Source organism: Hesperophylax consimilis, chromosome 6 (genome assembly GCF_061612785.1).
Source record: "Hesperophylax consimilis isolate HC1 chromosome 6, BYU_Hcon_1.0, whole genome shotgun sequence".
Classification (NCBI taxonomy): Eukaryota; Metazoa; Arthropoda; class Insecta; order Trichoptera; family Limnephilidae; genus Hesperophylax; species Hesperophylax consimilis.
This window is the reverse complement of record NC_142841.1, coordinates 20,392,450-20,412,290: the sequence shown is the minus strand read 5'-3', so window position 1 is coordinate 20,412,290 and position 19,841 is coordinate 20,392,450. Positions and strand designations below refer to the sequence as shown.

Here is a 19,841-nt window from a genome sequence, read left to right as displayed (position 1 = left end):
AATGACACGTGGCAAATAAAAAAGATTTTAATGAGATGAAAATAAAAAATTGCTTTAAATTTTTGATAATAAAACGAATGTACCGAATTAGCTACAAAACAATTACATATGTGAAATTGATAGGAATTTGACGATATTTGGTATACTTTGTGGTGATAAAGTTAGGTTCAATCAAATGTTGACGATTCTCGTCGCTAAATTCCCACATTAACTAAATTGTTTAACTTTCTAAGCAAAGACGAGCAAAAAAAGAAAATTGGTATGTTTTTTACGAGTGTACCTACCTAAAATATGTTTTTATGCTGTTCATTCTTAAATAGTTTTCACGATATATTATTTTACGCAGTAGGAATTTGTACCCGCCGAGTTACAGCAAGAAGCTTGCAAGCGGAGTGCTAATTTCTTGAAAACACTTTCACAAAAAATATTTTGACAAAAACATTTCAAACAAATAACATATTTTTTTCCGTAATTAGGTAGATTTTCGTTCAAAAGAATCGTTTCGTATGTTGACATATTATTTTGAATCAAACTGCTGCGCTCAATCCCAACATATATAAAATGTTACATTGTCTCAACTGCTCCCGACTGTCTGGAACCAGTGAATTGTGAGGCTGAAGGAAGTAGGGAAGAGAAAGAGATACGGTTTATTTTTTTTTAATAATTACCTTTAACTCACAAATAATTGCCAAAGTTGCCTCCAAAAACATGAAAATCAATTTCTTTGATATCCTTTGTTTTATAATTTAAAAAAAATGAAAATAATTGCTATACTTTTTGATTAAAAAAAAAAACAAACATTCAGTTTGGTAAAAATATGTTTAGTATGAAAAGGTTCGCGCAGCAGTACCTCCTAAATATGTGTAGTTATTAGATGCGGTTATTTTTTGGGCTGAACTTGTTTTTTTTTATAAAATAAACGCCCAATTACTAATCAAAGCATGATACAAATATAAAATTTATAATCATTTGGGTGTTCCAAAGTAACACCTTATGTTTACGGCCAAGTGGCGGTTAAGGGACAAAGGTATTTAAAAAATGGACAGCAATAATTGTTATCGAGATTTGAAGATCATTTAACCCGATCGAGAACCAAGAAACTACTCGATATGGACAGAAACTCGCCGAGGGAACTGGTAAGACTACTAATGGGACATCTCAGGAGACACATGCAGATATTGGGAGTGGAAAACACCAATAGATGCAGGAAATGTGAAGAGGATGAAGAGACTCCAATTCTCCAATTCACCTACGGCGCTAATGTTCTGCCCCGGTGGGAACTAGGCTCAGATACCTGGGGATACATACAGCATAACCAGAAGACATAGCCACATACCCAATAACAACCCTAGTGAACTTTACTAAAGGGTTGTTTTTAAAGGACGAACTACGTGTAAACCGTCTCCGCTTTAAAAAAAAAAACAAAATGATCTTCAAATTTCGACAACAATTATTGCAGTCCATTCTGAAGATCATTTAGCCCAAAGCTGCACAAACCCCAGGCCCTCGGGCCACATTGTGGCCCGCGAAGGAATTACAAGTGGCCCGCGTGAACCATTTTCAAAAAACCCGCCAATTTGAAAAAGTGTCGCGGGCCCGCGGTAAAACAAACAATGCAGCTTGCGCGCGGTCACCAGTGTTGCCAACGAAGGCGATTTATCGCTATTTAGGCTACTCAGAACGAGAATCAGCGACGAAAAAATCTAAAAGGCGACTGGTCGCTACTTCAGAGACAAGTTATTTAAATTTTTTGCATCCGAAATGGAATCTTGTAGCCACCCCCCCCCCCCAAAATTGTTGTGGGGAATCACATATGAACCCCCCCCCCTATGGAAATAGGACCCGTCAGTATTCAGTGACCCGCCAGTGATTTTTAAATCGTCAATTTCGCCCAACTGTTAAAAATATTGGGCAGCCTTGATTTAGCCCAACGGTTAGTTTTACCTTACTGCTGTAAAGATCACTACATATGTTGGTAGCGACTTTTGAAAGCGGATTTGTGTACCGCTGCCCCGGGAGCCATTTATTGGATAACCAACATTTCAGCCGTAAGTCACCGTGGTTAGTGGTTGGCTACGTTCGGTGATCTAACAGGGGTGCCGGAGTTTATCGGGTGAGGTGTGTTCAGGATGCGGCTGCCCACCAGCTGCGTGGCGTGCCAGATCGGGAGAGGCTGATGTGGGGAGACCCTTTGACCTCTCCAACTGGTCTCGTGACTTCTGCACACACTGATCTCTAGATTCCTATGCACCCCTCATTCCTTTTCCTTCCCAGAACTTCCTCTCCTCCCTTTCTCTCTCCCTTAAAAGAACCCTTCACACAGCATACCCAAAAATAACATATGTTCTCATAAATACAATTATTGTTTTATTTCCACAACATGACTACTTTTAATTTTACCACACGACGACATTGAATTTTGAGATGTAATTTACCCAATTCAATGGCTGATAACTTGCACAAAACAACGACGAGAATACGAATGTGTAACATTTATCATCTCACTGCCGAGTGGGTACTTATTTGTTCTTCTTTTTTGTAGTAGTTACCCACTACGACTACGACTACGACTTCGAGGGAAAGAGAGGAAAAAAGAGAGATGCCAATATTAGATAGAACCTTAGGATATGGAATAGTCCCAAAGTTGTTTCACTAAACAGTGTACATTGTTTACAAATTATATTGTGATGGTCTACATGGATATTATTATATTTTTGCAATAAATCTATTTTTATTATTGTTTGGTTTTCTGTAAAAGAAACGCGGAAAAATATTTTTAAAAATTTATTTTTTAACTGTGAAAAAATAATTTTATTGAACAACAACAAAAACGGTTACATAGTACAATATACAATTATTGTTTTTTTTCCAATAAAGGAGCTGGATGAAATAACAACTTATGATCAAAATGGTCGTATTGAGTAAAACGCGTTCAAAGTTTTTTTAAATATGTACGTAGTATTCACTTGTAATTAGTGTTCACAGTTTAGCATGTAACTCGGTTTGTTTAAAACCCATAGAAAAAATATTTACATAGCAGTAAAGAAGGGGTTGCGGTTATCAAAAAGGCAACGTGAGCAAAAACACCTTATGAGCTTTTAAATTGTTTTCGCATCCAGTTCCTCAACCAGGTGTTGTGCTTCTTCCGAAGCTATCCTAAAACTGTTGGTTTAAATTTCTAACACAATTATTTTTATTGATAAATAAATGACAAACAATAACTATTTGTATTACAGGCCAATATAATGAAAATTATTTTAACTGTCTTGTATATGTAGGATGTAACAGCACGTACCCGAAGGATTTTTGAGCATATTTAGGGTTAAATATGTAGATATCTTTTTGATGTCCAATGATGTATTTTTAGTAGTAGTTCTGTGAACTATTAGTATTATAAAACGAGTTAAAAAAATATATATTTTTCTCTTGTTTTAGATCAACTCCAAAATTTCCTCTGAAATCAGAAGATTTGTAAGTAAGTACCTAAATGCATGCCTCCCTACTTCAAAAATAACCACGACGATTTCAGATTTAAAAAAGGATCTTTACTGAACCATTAACTCGTTGTGAGACGATGCCAAATTCTGGCCGTGCGCCAACTGATTCCATTTTTGCAAATACTTACTTGGTTTTTGTAAAATTTACCAGATATTTTGTAAATTTATATTTTTACAAAAATAGTGTATGGTTTCATTAGTACTTTCCCCAGAATATCTATTTACATTCAGATAAATATTTTTAAGTTATTTCTTCCGACATCGTGCCTATCGGTTACAGCAGCGCGCGACAGGTTAAAACGGCCACTAGCGACCAGCAAACAAAACGGCACATTTATCTTACTTGTAGCTGCATTACCTACCTAACGTTAACCACTTGACTATTTACAAGTGTTATGTAATGTATTAGTGAATCTGAAAACTTTAAATAACATGAAAATAAGTATATACAAAATATAACAAACTTATTTTTAAACACTGTAATATAATGTACCAACGTACTCTTAATTGATAAATCATTATTTACTAAAACCTAACACTAAAATAATACCTCCGTGCCTAATTATGTTTAATATTACTCCACTAAAAAATACTTAAACTAGTTGCACAATACTGTTTAAATATATTGTATCAAATACGTACGGTCTGCGTTAAAAGATATTTACAATATGCAGATTGAATAAAGGAATTACCCCACAAACCTAATTTAAAAAATATCACATCTTAATATACGCGTAATAATCTACAATCCATTTATTGACAAAAAGTATTTTTTTGTTTCATTGAAAGCATTTTGTGATTTTGTGGGACACAATAGAGTTTTTTCTTCACGTTTTTCATTTTCATATTATGCGTATGTAAATAATTTCGTTACGTTTATTTATATAATCTATATTGAATACTTCAACGGCCCGACCTTCTGAAATTACAATCCCTTAAAATAAATATTTAAGAAAATATCAAAGATTTTACAGAAATTTTTTTTTCAGAATTATACTGGAAACTCAAGATTTATTAATATGATAAACATGTTTCTTCTGTGGAAGTCACGCATAATCCTAGTGATTATTTACTTAATTGGAATTTGTGACTCTGCAATTCTTAATGTTTTAGGCAAAATCAATCAACAAAAATAAAAATGGTCGATTTCCTGAAATAAAGAATAAATCAAATTTTGGATGATATTAGTGTTGTCTGCAGAGTGACAATCAAGTTTACAATCAAATGACAATGTACATTGGATGTCTATCATGCACACAGAACACCTGCTATCTCTTAAATTATTCTTACCCCCAAAAAAATTACAGACCATAAATTTTTTTCATTTATCTACAAATATTGTTTTTTCATCACTGGGTCGATTTGGGCACAGTTTTTCTGGGTCAATATACACATCTTCCCAATCATCAGATTTCCCATGCTCCGCCAATTTTGGAGTAGAATTCTTTGTTAAACTTTCTTTATAAATTCCCAAAGGATCCAGATTTTCGACGATATCATTTGACAAAGCAAAGTTCAAAAAGGTTGGTGGATCACCGTCGACCTTTTCATAGTCGTTTGATTCGTTGAAATCCCCAGGAACAACTATTCCCTCAAATGGGTTGAATTCTTTTGTCTTCTGTATCGGAGTTTCGTCTGATTTTGGGACATCTAAATCAGCATTGTAGTTATTATTTAAATCGTTTCCTGCGAGATGTGTTTGTGAAGTAATACTATCGTTCTGGTCGTATATAAATGGACTTAAAAATACTGTTGATCTTGCAGAACAGTCTTGATCCATAATGTTGTCGCTAGGACGTAGTTCCACTAGATTTTTAGTGGCGTGAATCTCCGGAAAAACTGTTATTTTGGCAGCATCAACATCGATTATGGATATCTTTGGAACATCTTCTTCGTAGGCCGCATTAACTGACCAGACATCGTACTCTCCTGTTTTTTGTGGTTCAAAACTGACCTCTCGGATTTCTTTTGTCAGTCTCCTAGTGGCAGAGTAAGGTGGAATCTCGAGATTCAGACCAACACTGTGTTGGGAAGTTTCTTGCGGTGTTGCTTCATCATATTCAAAATTTAGGCTGACGAATCCGTCCTCACTCGGAGAATATGAATTGTTTAAGATAGTTAGAGAGTTAGCAGTGTCTATCTCGTCGATAGGCAAAGAAGTTGGATGCAAAGAGTCTCTTCTCTGAATTACTGCTTCACTGATTCTCCTATCCATTATTGAAAATCTTGGGACTGGTGGTGTTTGATCATCATTTTCATTTTCATCTTCTGGCTTGTTATCGACAATAGTGCTAAAAGTTTCCCTTTTTCCGAAAATCGTGGTAGTTGGCCGTCGAGTCCTCGCTTCTGATCTAAATCTTGTTGACACAACCGTCTCGGTCTTTTTGTATGTTGCCTTTATTAGCATGTGGACCTAAAATCAAAATACGAATTATAAGACTTCCTTTAAATATTCTAAATAGAAACATATTCAAAAGTTAAACAGTAGAGTATGTTAAGTATAAAATTTATCTAAAAAATAGACACCTAAATTGAGTCTAACATAAAAATCAACGGTACAACACACAGTCCTAGCAGCACTGACAATATTAAATTATATTAATGTCTCTGTAATTATTCAATATTGAGCGGCATTATAATGGAAATATATTTTTCATCGAAAAATATTGGAGTGTAATGCAAAGTTGCAAAGACATTTTAATAATTTTTCAATCATTTGATAACAGATGGCGCTTTAAGCAAATATCACCAGTAATAATAATCGATACATTTCTAAATAAGAGATCTGACGAAGAGTGCCACAATATAGAGATAAATATTGAAAACATTATCATTATTGTACTATAAAGGACACAAAGGTAACCCAATCCCTCGATCATTACACTGTCTGTGCATCGATATATAAAACTCGATATTGGTTGTCATTTCTACGGCAAGTAATAACACTAATAACTTAGTTTCCTACCTCTTTGTTCAGATAGCAGTACAGGAAAGCCACCATGACCCCTTGCAGTCCGTCCATGACGTACGTGAAGAAGTAATATCCTTGCTCCCAGTCGCAGGATGTGGTTTTTGGTCTCCAGGCCGTCAACAGGAATTGGACTCCGAATAGGGGCATAAGGAACAGGGTAGCCTTCGTTGTGCTCCTAAAAAGAGACATTTTTTCTACTCAGTCACTAACCGGTCACCATTGAAAAGATTATCAGAGAAAAAAACATGAATATTATGTTAGATGTCATTTGTAAGATCACACAATCTTGCACCATTTACTAAAAAAGTGATGGTATATATCTATCTTCCAAAGATATACCCCAGGAACACCGATAAAAATTAGTAAACAAGTAAGATTATAAATTAAATTAAAAACAACAATAACTTAAACGTTTTTAAATTGTGAAATATAGGCCAATAAATAATTCAATCTACTTATTTATTAACCCCTGTTTAGCTTATACAATTATAAATTAAATACAAAAATAATTTTAACCAACGGTAAATTAAAAACACAAGCATTACAACATAAATAAATAAAAATTAAAAATAAAGCATGAAATACAGGACACTTGTAATGTTAATAACACGCCAACTGAAGAACCATAAAAATATAATATGAATACTTTATCTGATAAATCGTTATTTACATTTACTTAAAAGTGCTGATTAACTAAATGTAACAAAATTTAAAACTAAAATATCAGCGACATGTCACTGCCAAGCCTTGAATCCTTTCTTTTCTATGACAGAATTGATCACAAAGTTATTGCTGTGAAACAATATGTCCCATCTAGTATGCTTCGGAGGTAAATGGAATAACAACAAATTTATAGCGTCAGGTCAGTCCAATCTTGAAACAGCATCAAATATTTTTCGCATTTCGGATAATTTCGATAAATTGAGTTTACTTCGTAAATTCACATAATTGATTTCATTTATGGGAATACCAATTTTGAAATTAATAAAGCTTAAAAATTTATTGAATTTCCATAATTTTTAAGCTGTGAGATTTAAAATCAGGTGACCAAATGCATGCATTATATCATACCTGATATCTAACCAGATAATAATTGTATGGTTTCAGGGTTATTAAAGCCTTTTGCGATTTTAAGAATAAATCCAAGCAATTTTAATCTTTTAGTGGTAATAGTTGTGATATGATTCAAAAAGCAAAATTTTGAGTCAAAGATAACACTAAGATTGTTGAATTTATGGACGCTTTTAAGATTGAAATTATTAATTGATATTCGAAGTATAAGAAGGGTTTTGATCAGTGAAAACTAATCTTTTGGCATTTGTGTATATTTAGGTTTAATTTGTTTACGAGGCACCATTTATAAAGTTTATTAAATTCAATTGCAGAGGCAAACTATCTGAAGAATTTTAGATCGATTTGATATATTTAGATCATCATATTAGAAATAGAATTGCTCCTATGTGGGAACCTTGAGGGACCCAACTTAAGGCAAAAAAAAAGTATAAGAAGATGTGGAAGTAATTTATACAAATAGTTTCCTATTTGAAAAATAACTTCTAAGCCGTTCGTAAAAGTAACCAAATATTCCCAAACGTTTTAACTTTTCCATTAAGATGCGATGAGAAACAGCATCAAAGACTTGGCATCGGATTAAGTTGGTGAACCTTTGAAGAGCATTGAAATAATTTTTTCGTAAAGAAATAACTTAGATTTTGTAGATCTACCTGGCATAAAACCATGTTGATACGATGTTATATGTGGTTTAATTTGGTGCATAATTTATTGAGTAAAACAACGCATGGGTCTATGGTTTTATATTTGACTTGTATCTCTTTTTTTTAAATGTTTGTTGTAAAGCTTCTTTTACAAAATTCGGAAAAGCAACCGGTCGATAAAGATAAATTGAAAATTATCGTAATAGAAAAAGCTAGAACATGAACACATTTTTAAGTGATCTTGAGGGGACCATGTCTGGACCCGAATTCGACCGTGATTTGCATGATTTTAGAGGAAAATTTTGAACTTTTTGCAAGTTATTTGTAATTATTAAAAAACAATATTGCCTTACCTACTGTGTTAATTTAATGAAATATAAAATAAATAAGAATTAAATATCGTCAGAAATGCGTTTTTTGGGTAGAAATTTTAGTATGTACGATAAATTTGTGTTCCAACGTAAATTTAAATTTACGCCCATCGAGATGCGTTTTTTAATCATTTTTATTTTATATAATCATACTTATAATATATGATGCTACATGACGAGTAGCGGTGATTGACAGTTTATTGGTACAGTATAGTGGTGAACTAACTCCCGTAGCTTGCATTTATTTCGTACTCATAGAATACACACTTATTTATATAGTTGTTTTAATTTCTTAATACGGAATATATGGTGTGAAAACATTTAAGTAAGAAAAGAGCGGAAAATATTTAAATCTATCATCAAAATACCTATATTTTACCATGGAAGGTGAGAAATGAACAAGGTTTCTGTATATAAGAATCTGGATTTCTAGTAAAACAATATATTTTTTTATTTAATTATAGAAGACAATATTAGCGATTTCTAAACGAAAATCTGAAACAGAAAAATCAGAAAAGGATACGGTCACATCTAGGACTCGAAACGGGTCCCATTAGCTCAGTTGGTAGAGCGGTGTCCCGGAAAGACAAGGGTCCTGGGTTCGGGTCCTAGATATGACCGTATCCTTTTCTGATTTTTCTGTTTCAGATTTTCGTTTAGAAATCGCTAATATTTTCTTCTATAATAAAATATTATAATTTGAGGTTTTACTCAATAAAGTTATTCCGAAAAATAAATATTCATTCTAGACTTGCAGAAAAGTCAATAGATGTCGCACATTAAAAATAAAAAAATAAGATAGGTTTATCTAAAAAGACGCTGTCTAGATTGCATTTAGTTCGGGTTGAATCTTGCGATCATACACAAAGATAGTTGCCAATAAAAATGTGCGGTGAAAAAATGAAGACTATCTTGGTAGTTCTTATTCGAAGTATGATACAGTTAAAAGTGACCGAGGGGGATAGGGTCCCATTAGCTCAGTTGGTAGAGCGGTGTCCCGGAAAGACAAGGGTCCTGGGTTCGAGTCCTAGATGTGACCGTATCCTTTTCTGATTTTTCTGTTTCAGATTTTCGTTTAGAAATCGCGAATATTGTCTTCTATAATTAAATATTATAATTTGAGGTTTTACTCAATAAAGTTATACCGAAAATAAATATTTTTTTTAGTTTTTCTACATCGATTGTGAGGTAAGGAAGGATTGACAGAACCACAAGTTATTCTGTCTTCACTCTCCGACCCACGAATTATTTGATTCATGTTGAAATGCCGTAGAATTATCATTTTATGATAATTATTAAAATTTAAGATACGTCTTTATGTCTTTAGGGGAATTAAATTTCTTGTGATTGAATGAATTTGTTATCTGGTAGGTGTCTTAAAACATCATTGACTGGATTAAATTATTCAATTTCGATAAAAAATTAAATAATCATTTTGTTCAAAATTCTAAAATAATTATATGAACATTTGTACACGGTTGACGTTTGTGAAATTAAAACGAGTGTCTGAACCCAAGATATTAATGATAACAAAATGTCCATAGATACTTACAGCTGATTAGAGCTTTCCTTTCTCTTTAGTTTTGTCAGCAGTATTCTCAGGATGTCTATGAGAAGGATGGTGTTCACCACAAGCATGCCGATCCTGGGGCCATCCAGAGTCCACTGGATACCAGAAACTGAGTAAACTATCCAGCAATGGTCGTTGTTCATGTAACTCATCAGGAAAATCCATATTACCACCGGAATTACAGTCAGAGCTGAAAGAAGAGTCAACGATTTAATGCTATTAGCAAAAGTAATAATTCAGTATTAGGAAGAGTTGTCGATTATGCGAGATGTCCTCTCAAGGAAGATTATTTTATTTGTTCTCCTTTTACTTCTATGTCTTGGCTGGAAGACTTATGGGACTTCGGTTCCTCAAATAATGGCAAATTAGTAGTTCAAGTGTGGTCTTTTAAGATCCCGCCTGATGGATTTGCTACTCGTATTTATCTAATTCTTGTGCTTAACTGCTGGGCTATGGAACAACTGACCGGCTTTTGTGTTTCTTTGCAAAATGGATCTATTCACTCTTCATTGACTCCATCATCTCTAAGGAATCTTGTAAGGAATGTATCTAAACCCTATGGCATTCACTGCAAAAAACACTGAAAAGAGCACTGCTGAACATTCTGGCAAACGTCACATCGTACTAACAAAATCAAACATTGCGAATGTCATTAGTATTATAATTGTAAATTTAGAATTTTTATACGAAACAAAATAATTTTAATGCATCTTATACCATCTCCTCCTCTGACGTAAATGGTTGTTTTTTAAATAGTTATTTGAATAATTTGTGGGCATTGAGAAGAAAGAGCAGTACAGAAATTTTTACCATGTTTTTTTTTTATCCATCTTCATTTTGAAAATTAACATCATTTTACATTTGGATCGTTCGACACCGTAGTGTACTAACTCCTTTTTTGAAGTTTCCGAGTTAGAGTTTTAAACCACCAAATCATTATACAGGTTAGCCAGAAGGCACTATCAATCTAACTTATAAAGATTTTATGTATTATAGCTATACGGTGAGGAGGTCCGTATACTGCTCAAGTTGAAGTATTTACTCGTAATAATATTCATACAACATTTTTTTAGACTGGCACCACTTTGTTCCAATCCTCAAAAACACGGTCATTTTTGCATTCCGCGTTTAGTTGATAACTTCAAGTTTCTTCAAATGACATTTGCGGTGTCATTGATTTGATTATGCTTTCCGCATTTGCAATATAAATATTCTTCTGATAGTGCTGCCAAAGGGTATTACTACTTTTTTAACATTTTCACTGCGCGTCCAAACATATTGTTAACAAAGTCCGCGAACTCCGTCTTAATACCATAGTAATACGTTCCTAATCCTGGGGGTCGGGGGTTTAAAAATCTGTCAGCCAATAAAACTGCGGTATTACGGCCGGTATACGCAGGGCGCATGCGCGTTCTTAAGTGTAACTTTTTCTATTAACCTATTCTTCTCCTTCCGCATTATCTATTATGATTAAGACGGAGAGAGTTTTTCAGCGTGTGAACCAATCAGAGGCAAGCATTCTTCCATTAGTTCTTCAGCCACTCTAAACTAACTCAGTACATGCTCAGTATCCAAGATGCACGACTGTTGGCAGAAATGATGGCGTTTCGGATTGAAGTGGCTGAATTGTTAATTTAATTAAGACATATTGTAACTAGGGGTTTAAAACTCGATTATTAGACACATATTCCTTGCAGAAGTACCAATCATTTCGTTAACTCATTTTATGATTATTAAATTACCAATAGCAACTGAGTAAACAATTTTATGATTCAGTTCCCTCTTGAAAACGGCAACGATGGAACGATGTAGGAAGATACCGTCTACCAGCATACAGGTGAAGGCAGCGCTGGAAGCCAACTTCTCCAGACTGGCCAATACTTTACAGGGCGGCTCGTTGAGGGACATGTTCGTTGGAACATATTTGTCTGGATCTCTCGGGGAGAGCTCGTCCAGAACAATCTGAAGTGGAAAAACATAATTCGATGACTTAATTTGTAGAATTCGTAACTACATTGATTTTTTTTACACACATAATTACCATGAAAACCTTATGTCTGTATGGTAATTATAAGCTAGCTAAAAATCGTTTTGAATAAAGAAATACAAAGGAATAATATTTTATTTATGTAAGGGTAGCATATTATATCTTCTCTTTCAATTTTTTTGCGATTCATAACTTTGATCTTTGAGTAAAACATAGAATTCATCTTACTTCAAATATAAATATTTTAAAATTGCACAAAAATTTATTTTACCATGGACGTAAAGCGTATCTCAAAATTTTAAAATTCAGGTTGTTACAAGGTCTGAGCTCATTTGGTGTAAAAAATAAAGATGACAAGAACCTATTGCTAGCACGATTATATCATGTGATATGTACCAACCCGTTCCAAAACCATCTACATCATATTTAGCACGGTAGATCGAATGTCTATAACTTGTCATCGTTCCCCAGTATGACTAACAAACAAACAGCAGTAGACGTTGAAATAAATTAAAGAGCACTTAGTCGATGTGAACCGTTGTTTGTTTGTTAGCGATCTGAAGTCAAGCTAGGGAACGATGACAAGTTATCGACATTATCGATAAAAACCTTTATCGATCGACCGTGCTAGATACCCAGGTGATATAGTCTGTTCCCACATCACTGGGCAGTAAGGGACTAGTTAGGGGCAAGTCTTTAATCGGATAGCAGTTAGTAATTTTGAGTGAGCGTAGCGAAGTGCTGTTTTAATTCGACCGTTTGGCAATTCGTCTATCTATAAATTAGCTTGTGCGTTTTGAATCCGGTTTCGAAAATCTGATGCATCCACTTTATTTTGCAATCAATCAAGCTGGGCTTATAATTGTATAGTTCCTAATTTGAAAGGAAAAAAATGTTACATGTATTACATTTCATATTATATGTATTACAATTAAGGAGGTAGGTATTGAAGTACCTACTTAAAAATCTTATGAATTCAAAGAAAATTTTGTTTTGATTCATTTAATAAGAAAAAATATAAAACATACTTTTTTGGATGCAAAGTCTACATGAAGGAGGAAAATCAGATATCAGTAGCTTGTTCCACATACGAGCCGACTTAGACAAAAAACAAGTCGAAGAAACCACCCGTTCTCATGCCAACATCAACTGTGAACGGTTGTTCTGCTCCTGTCCGTCTTGTGCGGAATTCAATAAAAAGTAATGGTACAGACAACTTTTGTTGAAAAGGGATTAAGTTGGTAACTCTAAGAATCGAACCCGATCCGACAGACTGCTAGTCGAACGTCCTTCATACCGGACTATGAACCACCGTACTTGCTATAACTAGTCACTGGCAAAGTGGAAGCTAGGAGAAGCAGAGGACGATCACCGAGGACTGAACCAATATTACTGCATCGGAGTCCTTGGCACTCCGAGGAGTGGAGAGCCTTGTGCACCAGGGAAATTGGAGTGGGGGTCTCGACCCTCAACAATGAGGAAACAACTAAGAAAGAACTTACCACAATCTTGGTGATGATGACCAGCATGTTCCTAAGCAGGATTGCGATGAGTAGATTCCGGTGCAGCGCCAGTCTTCGTGCCCGCAGCCTCTTATAACACAGAAGCACGATCACGGCAGGCAAGCCCAGCCCGATGGCGGTGGCCAGACACGCAATGTGCACCTTGGCGCGCGTCTGCAGCCGGGATATGATGCTGCACGTGGAGTAGTTGGTCGTTTGGTTCCACGTGGCGTTTTGGTAACATGTCTTTTCGCTATAGTCTGAAACATATCATCAGCATAACATTATACGTAATCCGGAGACTAGTGGTAGTTCCTTTTTTTGGAAACTAAAATGTCAAAAAATACTGCGCTTCGGTACATATTAAAAGACAGTAAACAGCTGATAGTAACGCATTGAAAACTTTTGACCAAAAAATTTCCATCTTCGGACTTTACTAGAAAAACAAGGAGATTAAAAAAATATAGCTGTGAATGAGGAATACTTGGAGCAGGTGGATGAGTTTGTTTATTTAGGAAGCATGTTTACGAGAGATGGGAAGGCTGACAGAGATATTGAAAGAAGAGTAAATGCAGGTAACTCCATTAATGGAGGACTGAACGCAGTTGGCGCTAACAAAAAATTGTCCAAAGTAGCGAAGTTAGCAGTCCACAATGGAGTGCTGGTACCTACCCTGATGTATGGAAGTGAGGCATGGAACTGGCAAAGAAAGGATGAAATTTGATTGAATGCTGTTGAAATGAGATCCCTGAGGCGTATGCGTGGTAAAACCATGTTTGATTGTGTGAGGAATGTGGATATCCGCAAAGAGTGCAAGGCTAATGTAAGCGTAATGAGTAAGATCAAGAAAGGGACGCTTAGATGGTTTGGGCATGTAGAGCGAACGAGTGAAGAAAGGAGTGTAAGGAGAATATACGATGCAAATGTGAATGGTAGCAGAAGTCGGGGACGCCCGAGGAAGACATGGCACGACCAAGTGAATCAGATACTTGAGTCGGGCCATGTCAAGAATCAGAACAATAGAAGAGTATGTATGAGACGATGTATGAATGTGAATGAGGCAAGGAGTGTGTGCTAAGACCGAGTTGTTTGGCGGTCCGTCCTCTCTGCCTCCCCCTGCGGGGAAACGGCGTGATGGTTAGTTATTTAGTTAGTTATACCACAAAATCGTATTGTTATCCAAATGTTTCCGGACACTATAAATACCTACATTATATTAAATAGGTTGAAAATCTTTAGAACAATGAAAACAATAATCACTAATAATCACCGATAGCAAAGGATGGATGGACGGGAAATGGAAAATGCGTGACGGTCCCCCTGCACTGCCAGTGATTTATCAGGAAATTCATCTTACGGTTACTAGTCCTTTTTACAATGGCGCGCAAATTGCTGGCTGCGTAAAAAAGCGTTTTTAAAAGCCAAGGACATGTCAAAAAGCAAGCAATACCCCGTTTCCTCCTGCTTCTCTATTTTCAGCGTCTTCGTGACATGGGTGGCATCCATTGGCGTGTCACGTCTCATATATTAGTGTGTCGTAGGTGCTCCGGATACAAAATTAATATTATTCATTATTTTGTTTGCGAGCATTATTTTTTGGATCGCCATAATAGCTATTTTCGCGTGTACTATCACAAGTGGAATGAAACCAGCATGCACCTGGCATTGCGACTAGGGCTGCCACCTTTCAAAAACAATAGACCCGGAGATTTTAGAAATATAGTTTTTTTTATTAAAATAAAACTTTTTTAGTATGAATTATTTAATTAAGGCAAAATTTAATGGTAAATTACCATTGGGAATGTTTTTTTTAAATATAAATGAGTTAGCTAGTGCTAAGCTGACTTGGACCAGCTTGACACTTTAAACTATATTTTTCATTCTGAAAGGATTGTTAAAGCATCTTTTATTGCTCAGGTTTCATCAAAAATTTCAAAAATTCTTGGAAAATTATATTTTAATTAATCTTCAAAATTATCTTCACCGTGCCTACTAACAAGCTGTTTCCGCTCGTCTGTCCACAAATTTCTCATTAAAGAAAAGTCGAAAAATCCAATCGTAAATCAACAAGCAATGTTGAATCACTAGATTGTACGAACTGAGGAAATAATTGGTTTAATTTTTGGGTCTCGTCATAAAGTTTATCTTCGGCGACATTTTTCAAACCAAGTGATTTGAAAGCTTCCACAGTATCTTCGTAACTTGCTGCACTTGTTAGATCGAATTTGGAAAAGATTTTGAATACAGAATCCTCAAAATCATAATATTTCTGTATATATTCAAGAGTTCTCCTGTAAACCTCGTTGGTTTCTTTTTTTAATTGTTCCTGATCAGAAGGCCTCAAAAACATTATGTTTCTCAATATTTTGGCACCGTTAAATTCACTATGCATTCACTCAGTCAGACAGTCACGCCGTGATGGTCGTCTGTCGTTTCTCTGCCACCGCCCGGTCTGACCCGGAGATATCAATGTTAAACCCGTAGCCCGGACATGCACCGTGCAAACCCGTAGACTCCGGGTCGAACCCGGGGAGGTGGCAGCCCTAATTGCGACCCTTGCCTCAAAACCAAGTTGGTCTTAACGTAGCAAGTCGGATGTATAGAGTACCGAATGCGACACTAAAACGAATACACGAAGGCGGAAACCAAAAAACGAAACGAAAAAGGAGCTTGAGAATTATCTTTACCCCTGCCCGCGAGAACTAAATGTGTAGAGCGTGGATTCATTAAGAGAGTGCCTCTAAAGAGGAGCTTGAGAAATATCTTTACCCTGCCCGCAAGAACTAAATGTGTAGAGCGTGGGTTCATTAAGAGTGTGCCTCTAAAGAGTAGCTTGAGAAATATCTTTACCCCTGCCCGCAAGAACTAAATGTGTAGAGCGTGGGTTCATTAAGAGTGTGCCTCTAAAGAGGAGCTTGAGAAATATCTTTACCCCTGCCCGCAAGAACTAAATGTGTAGAGCGTGGGTTCATTAAGAGTGTGCCTCTAAAGAGGAGCTTGAGAAATATCTTTACCCCTGCCCGCAAGAACTAAATGTGTAGAGCGTGGGTTCATTAAGAGTGTGCCTCTAAAGAGTAGCTTGAGAAATATCTTTACCCCTGCCCGCAAGAACTAAATGTGTAGAGCGTGGGTTCATTAAGAGTGTGCCTCTAAAGAGGAGCTTGAGAAATATCTTTAACCCTGCCCGCATGAACTAAATGTGTAGAGTGTGGGTTCATTAAGAGTATGCCTCTAAAGAGTAGCTTGAGAAATATCTTTACCCCTGCCCGCATGAATGAAATTCGCAATTTCATGATCTAATTTTTTTTTCTAGTTTTAATTTGAGATCTACATTTTGATGTTTAATGTTTTTTAATAACATGATTAACGCACAAAACAGGACCTAATAAATATTTTTGCTTTACCTGTAAGACATCAGGAATCATATCAAAAAGATATTAAAAAAATTTTAAAGTACAAAAAATATTCATTTAATTTACGATGCCTGCAAATTAATATTTACTGAGTTATTCAAAAGAGACAAAATAACTAAATATAAAGGTATATTTCACTACATCGATGCTTAGACTGATAAACTATGATTAAACCACGAATTATTTTATTCTAATCGTTATCATCACTATGTTTGTTTTTTAATTTTAGTAGATATTTAATTGGTATCGAAAATATACAAAAATTATAATTTTAAAAAGAGGTTGGCTGTCATTTATCAACTCAATAAAAGTGGTCTTATCACAAAGCGTGTTTTTCATTTGGCTTTTAATTAATTACATTATTATCGACTTGTGAACAACATTATCTAGGGAGACTATAAACTAGCTATATTTTAATCGATTGCAGGCATGTTAGTGGAATTCGACCATAATATTTATATAAGTAATTAATGTTGACAATTTAAAGTTTAAATTCTGGACCCCCTAGGCGAAATTCGTTACAATCGGCCAATCTAAAACGTGTACTGGAAATCCAAATGATAATTCCAAATATTTCAGTGCATTGGACCTGTAGGTATCTTTTAGAAATTAAATGATGATGATTAGCACTCATAAAACGTTTTGACTAAACACATAAAATAAAGAAGAACACAAAAATGCGAAATGGCTATATAGCACGGTCAATCGATAAAGATTTTTTCGATAATATCGGTAACTTGAAATCGTTTCCAAGCATAATTGCAGTTCACCAATGAATCAACAACAGTTCATGACGATTAAGTGTTCTTAATTTATTCGACGTGAACTGTTGTTTGTACGTTAGCGATTCTCAGTCGTGCTCGGGAACGATGGTAAGTTATCGACGTTATTGACAAATCCTTTATCGATCGACCGTGCTAGATACTCTGTTCGTGTTTCGTGAAATTAGTCTAGAGGTACAAAGTCAGTATGATGGCATTTCTATTTTAAGGTTTTTTTTACATTAACTCCACAAATGAGTTTTATCTTTGGGGATGCTGTGTAGGTGTCTTTTTGAGGGGAGGACGTTCTAAGAAGAAAAATGTATGAGGGTTGGGTATGAATCTAGGGTTCAGTGTGTCCAGTAACTGGCGTATGGATCCATCCCTCCCCCTGGGGTGCAAGACGATTAGTCAAGAGAGACCAGCTAGAAGGATCAAAGAGTCTCCCCAAACAGGTATCTTCCGTTCCAGGCGCATCCGCCGCCAAGACCTGAACACACCTCACCTAATGAACTCGGGCACCCCTTCTAAGTCACCAAACGTAGCGACACTTGAGGTGACCTAAATAAGTATGTGTAATATCTGTTCAATGACTAAAAGTAAGTAAATGTTAGCATCACGCTTACGGTAGCAATCAGGTCCAGTATTTGAGTAGGCGAACTCTGGACAAACTTTTTTGGCGACTTCTCCTGCTTTTTCCGATTCGAAACAACTCCAGGCGTCCCAAACAGCCGGGCAGGATTCTTCTTCTGAAATAAGTCACAAAAACATTATTATGGGACATCACATACGTTAAATGCTTCCTAGCTATAATTAAAAATGTACGAGCGTATACCTGTGAAATATCACGAAATATTTTAATTGTGGGATTTGTGAAGCTGAAAAGTGTTTATAACAACAACAAAGTATGTCCACTGGACCAAGTTCACTGAAAGCACGCGCGTTGTCTCAGTAACATGTTATTTTCACTCTATTCATTCATTATTCGAATAAAATAAATAAGCATTACGTATAAGGAATTAGTCCATAAAATAATTTTGGTATCCAAGACTTTTCAATAAAGTTCATTGAACTTGAATAATCTTACGCATTACGCACATTAATTACTCAGTCATCAACAACCGAAATTATTGTGTAGGTATATTATAAAATTATTATAAAGCGAAAATCTGATGAAGCAGGAAAAGCACACAAGCAAGACTCGAACGATAAACCGGAATTTCTAGGAAGCAATTCTTTTTAGTTTTACCTCACTAGAGCTTTGAAGCACATGGTGTTAACCTTTCCGGGTTCTGTACGTTACCTAAACGTCCGCTTGTGCTTTCGCTAAAGGAAATGGTATTGACATCAACTACTAACTGATGTCTTGCGCTACATTTAAATTCTGTGCATAAATATACAGTGTACTGCCATCTATGGACGTAATCCTTCTTTTTACCATTTTCATTTGTTTCGCTTCGTTACCGACACTATAGAGCAGTGCTCCGCAACCGGTGTGCCGTGGCACACTGGTGTGCCGTGAGCCGGACACAGGTGTGCCGCGGTCAAATTCAATATATTTGACATTTTACAATATTTCATTATGTATTTAATACACAATGACAAAATATTTTTCATAATATTGTCTATTTTTCATTGTCTGCCGATACTGTTAAAAGAGGTATTCACGATATATTAGAAACACTGATTAGAAAACTGTTATTGGCTGAAAAATTTGCGCTTCAGATCAACGAAACAACCGATATTAAAAATAAAGCAGAGTTGATAGCTATTGTACGTTTCGTTGACGAGGACTTTATTAAAGAACATTATTTATTTTGTAAGGAGGTTCCAGAGCGAACTACCGGTGAAGAATTTTTTCAAGTAACCGATGATTTCTTCAAAATTTATAATATTAAATGGAGCAATTGCATTGCTGTTTGTACGGATGGCGCTGCAGCAATGACGGGTAGTAAAAAGGATTTTGTCTCTTGTGTAAAACAAAAAAATCCAACGTTACAATTTACACACTGCTGCATACATCGAGAAGCATTGATGGTCAAAAATTTACCGGT

The 19,841-nt window shown here is 35.5% G+C and overlaps 1 protein-coding gene across 3 annotated transcripts in view; it reads right to left on the bottom strand.

Annotated features, from left to right (window-relative positions):
* Positions 1-2,804: 2,804 nt before the first annotated feature.
* LOC149423048 (uncharacterized) overlaps positions 2,805-19,841 on the bottom strand; it is a 65,167-nt gene continuing 48,130 nt past the window's right edge. For all 3 annotated transcript variants that reach the window (XM_089632828.1, XM_089632827.1, XM_089632829.1), the window contains 6 exons: positions 18,414-18,536; positions 13,614-13,873; positions 11,867-12,086; positions 10,107-10,314; positions 6,463-6,643; positions 2,805-5,910 (listed from right to left, as the gene is read on the bottom strand). In XM_089632828.1, the coding sequence (XP_089488954.1) occupies positions 4,819-5,910; positions 6,463-6,643; positions 10,107-10,314; positions 11,867-12,086; positions 13,614-13,873; positions 18,414-18,536 (2,084 nt within the window). In that variant the 3' untranslated portion in view covers positions 2,805-4,818. The remainder of the gene's footprint in view (positions 5,911-6,462; positions 6,644-10,106; positions 10,315-11,866; positions 12,087-13,613; positions 13,874-18,413; positions 18,537-19,841) is intronic.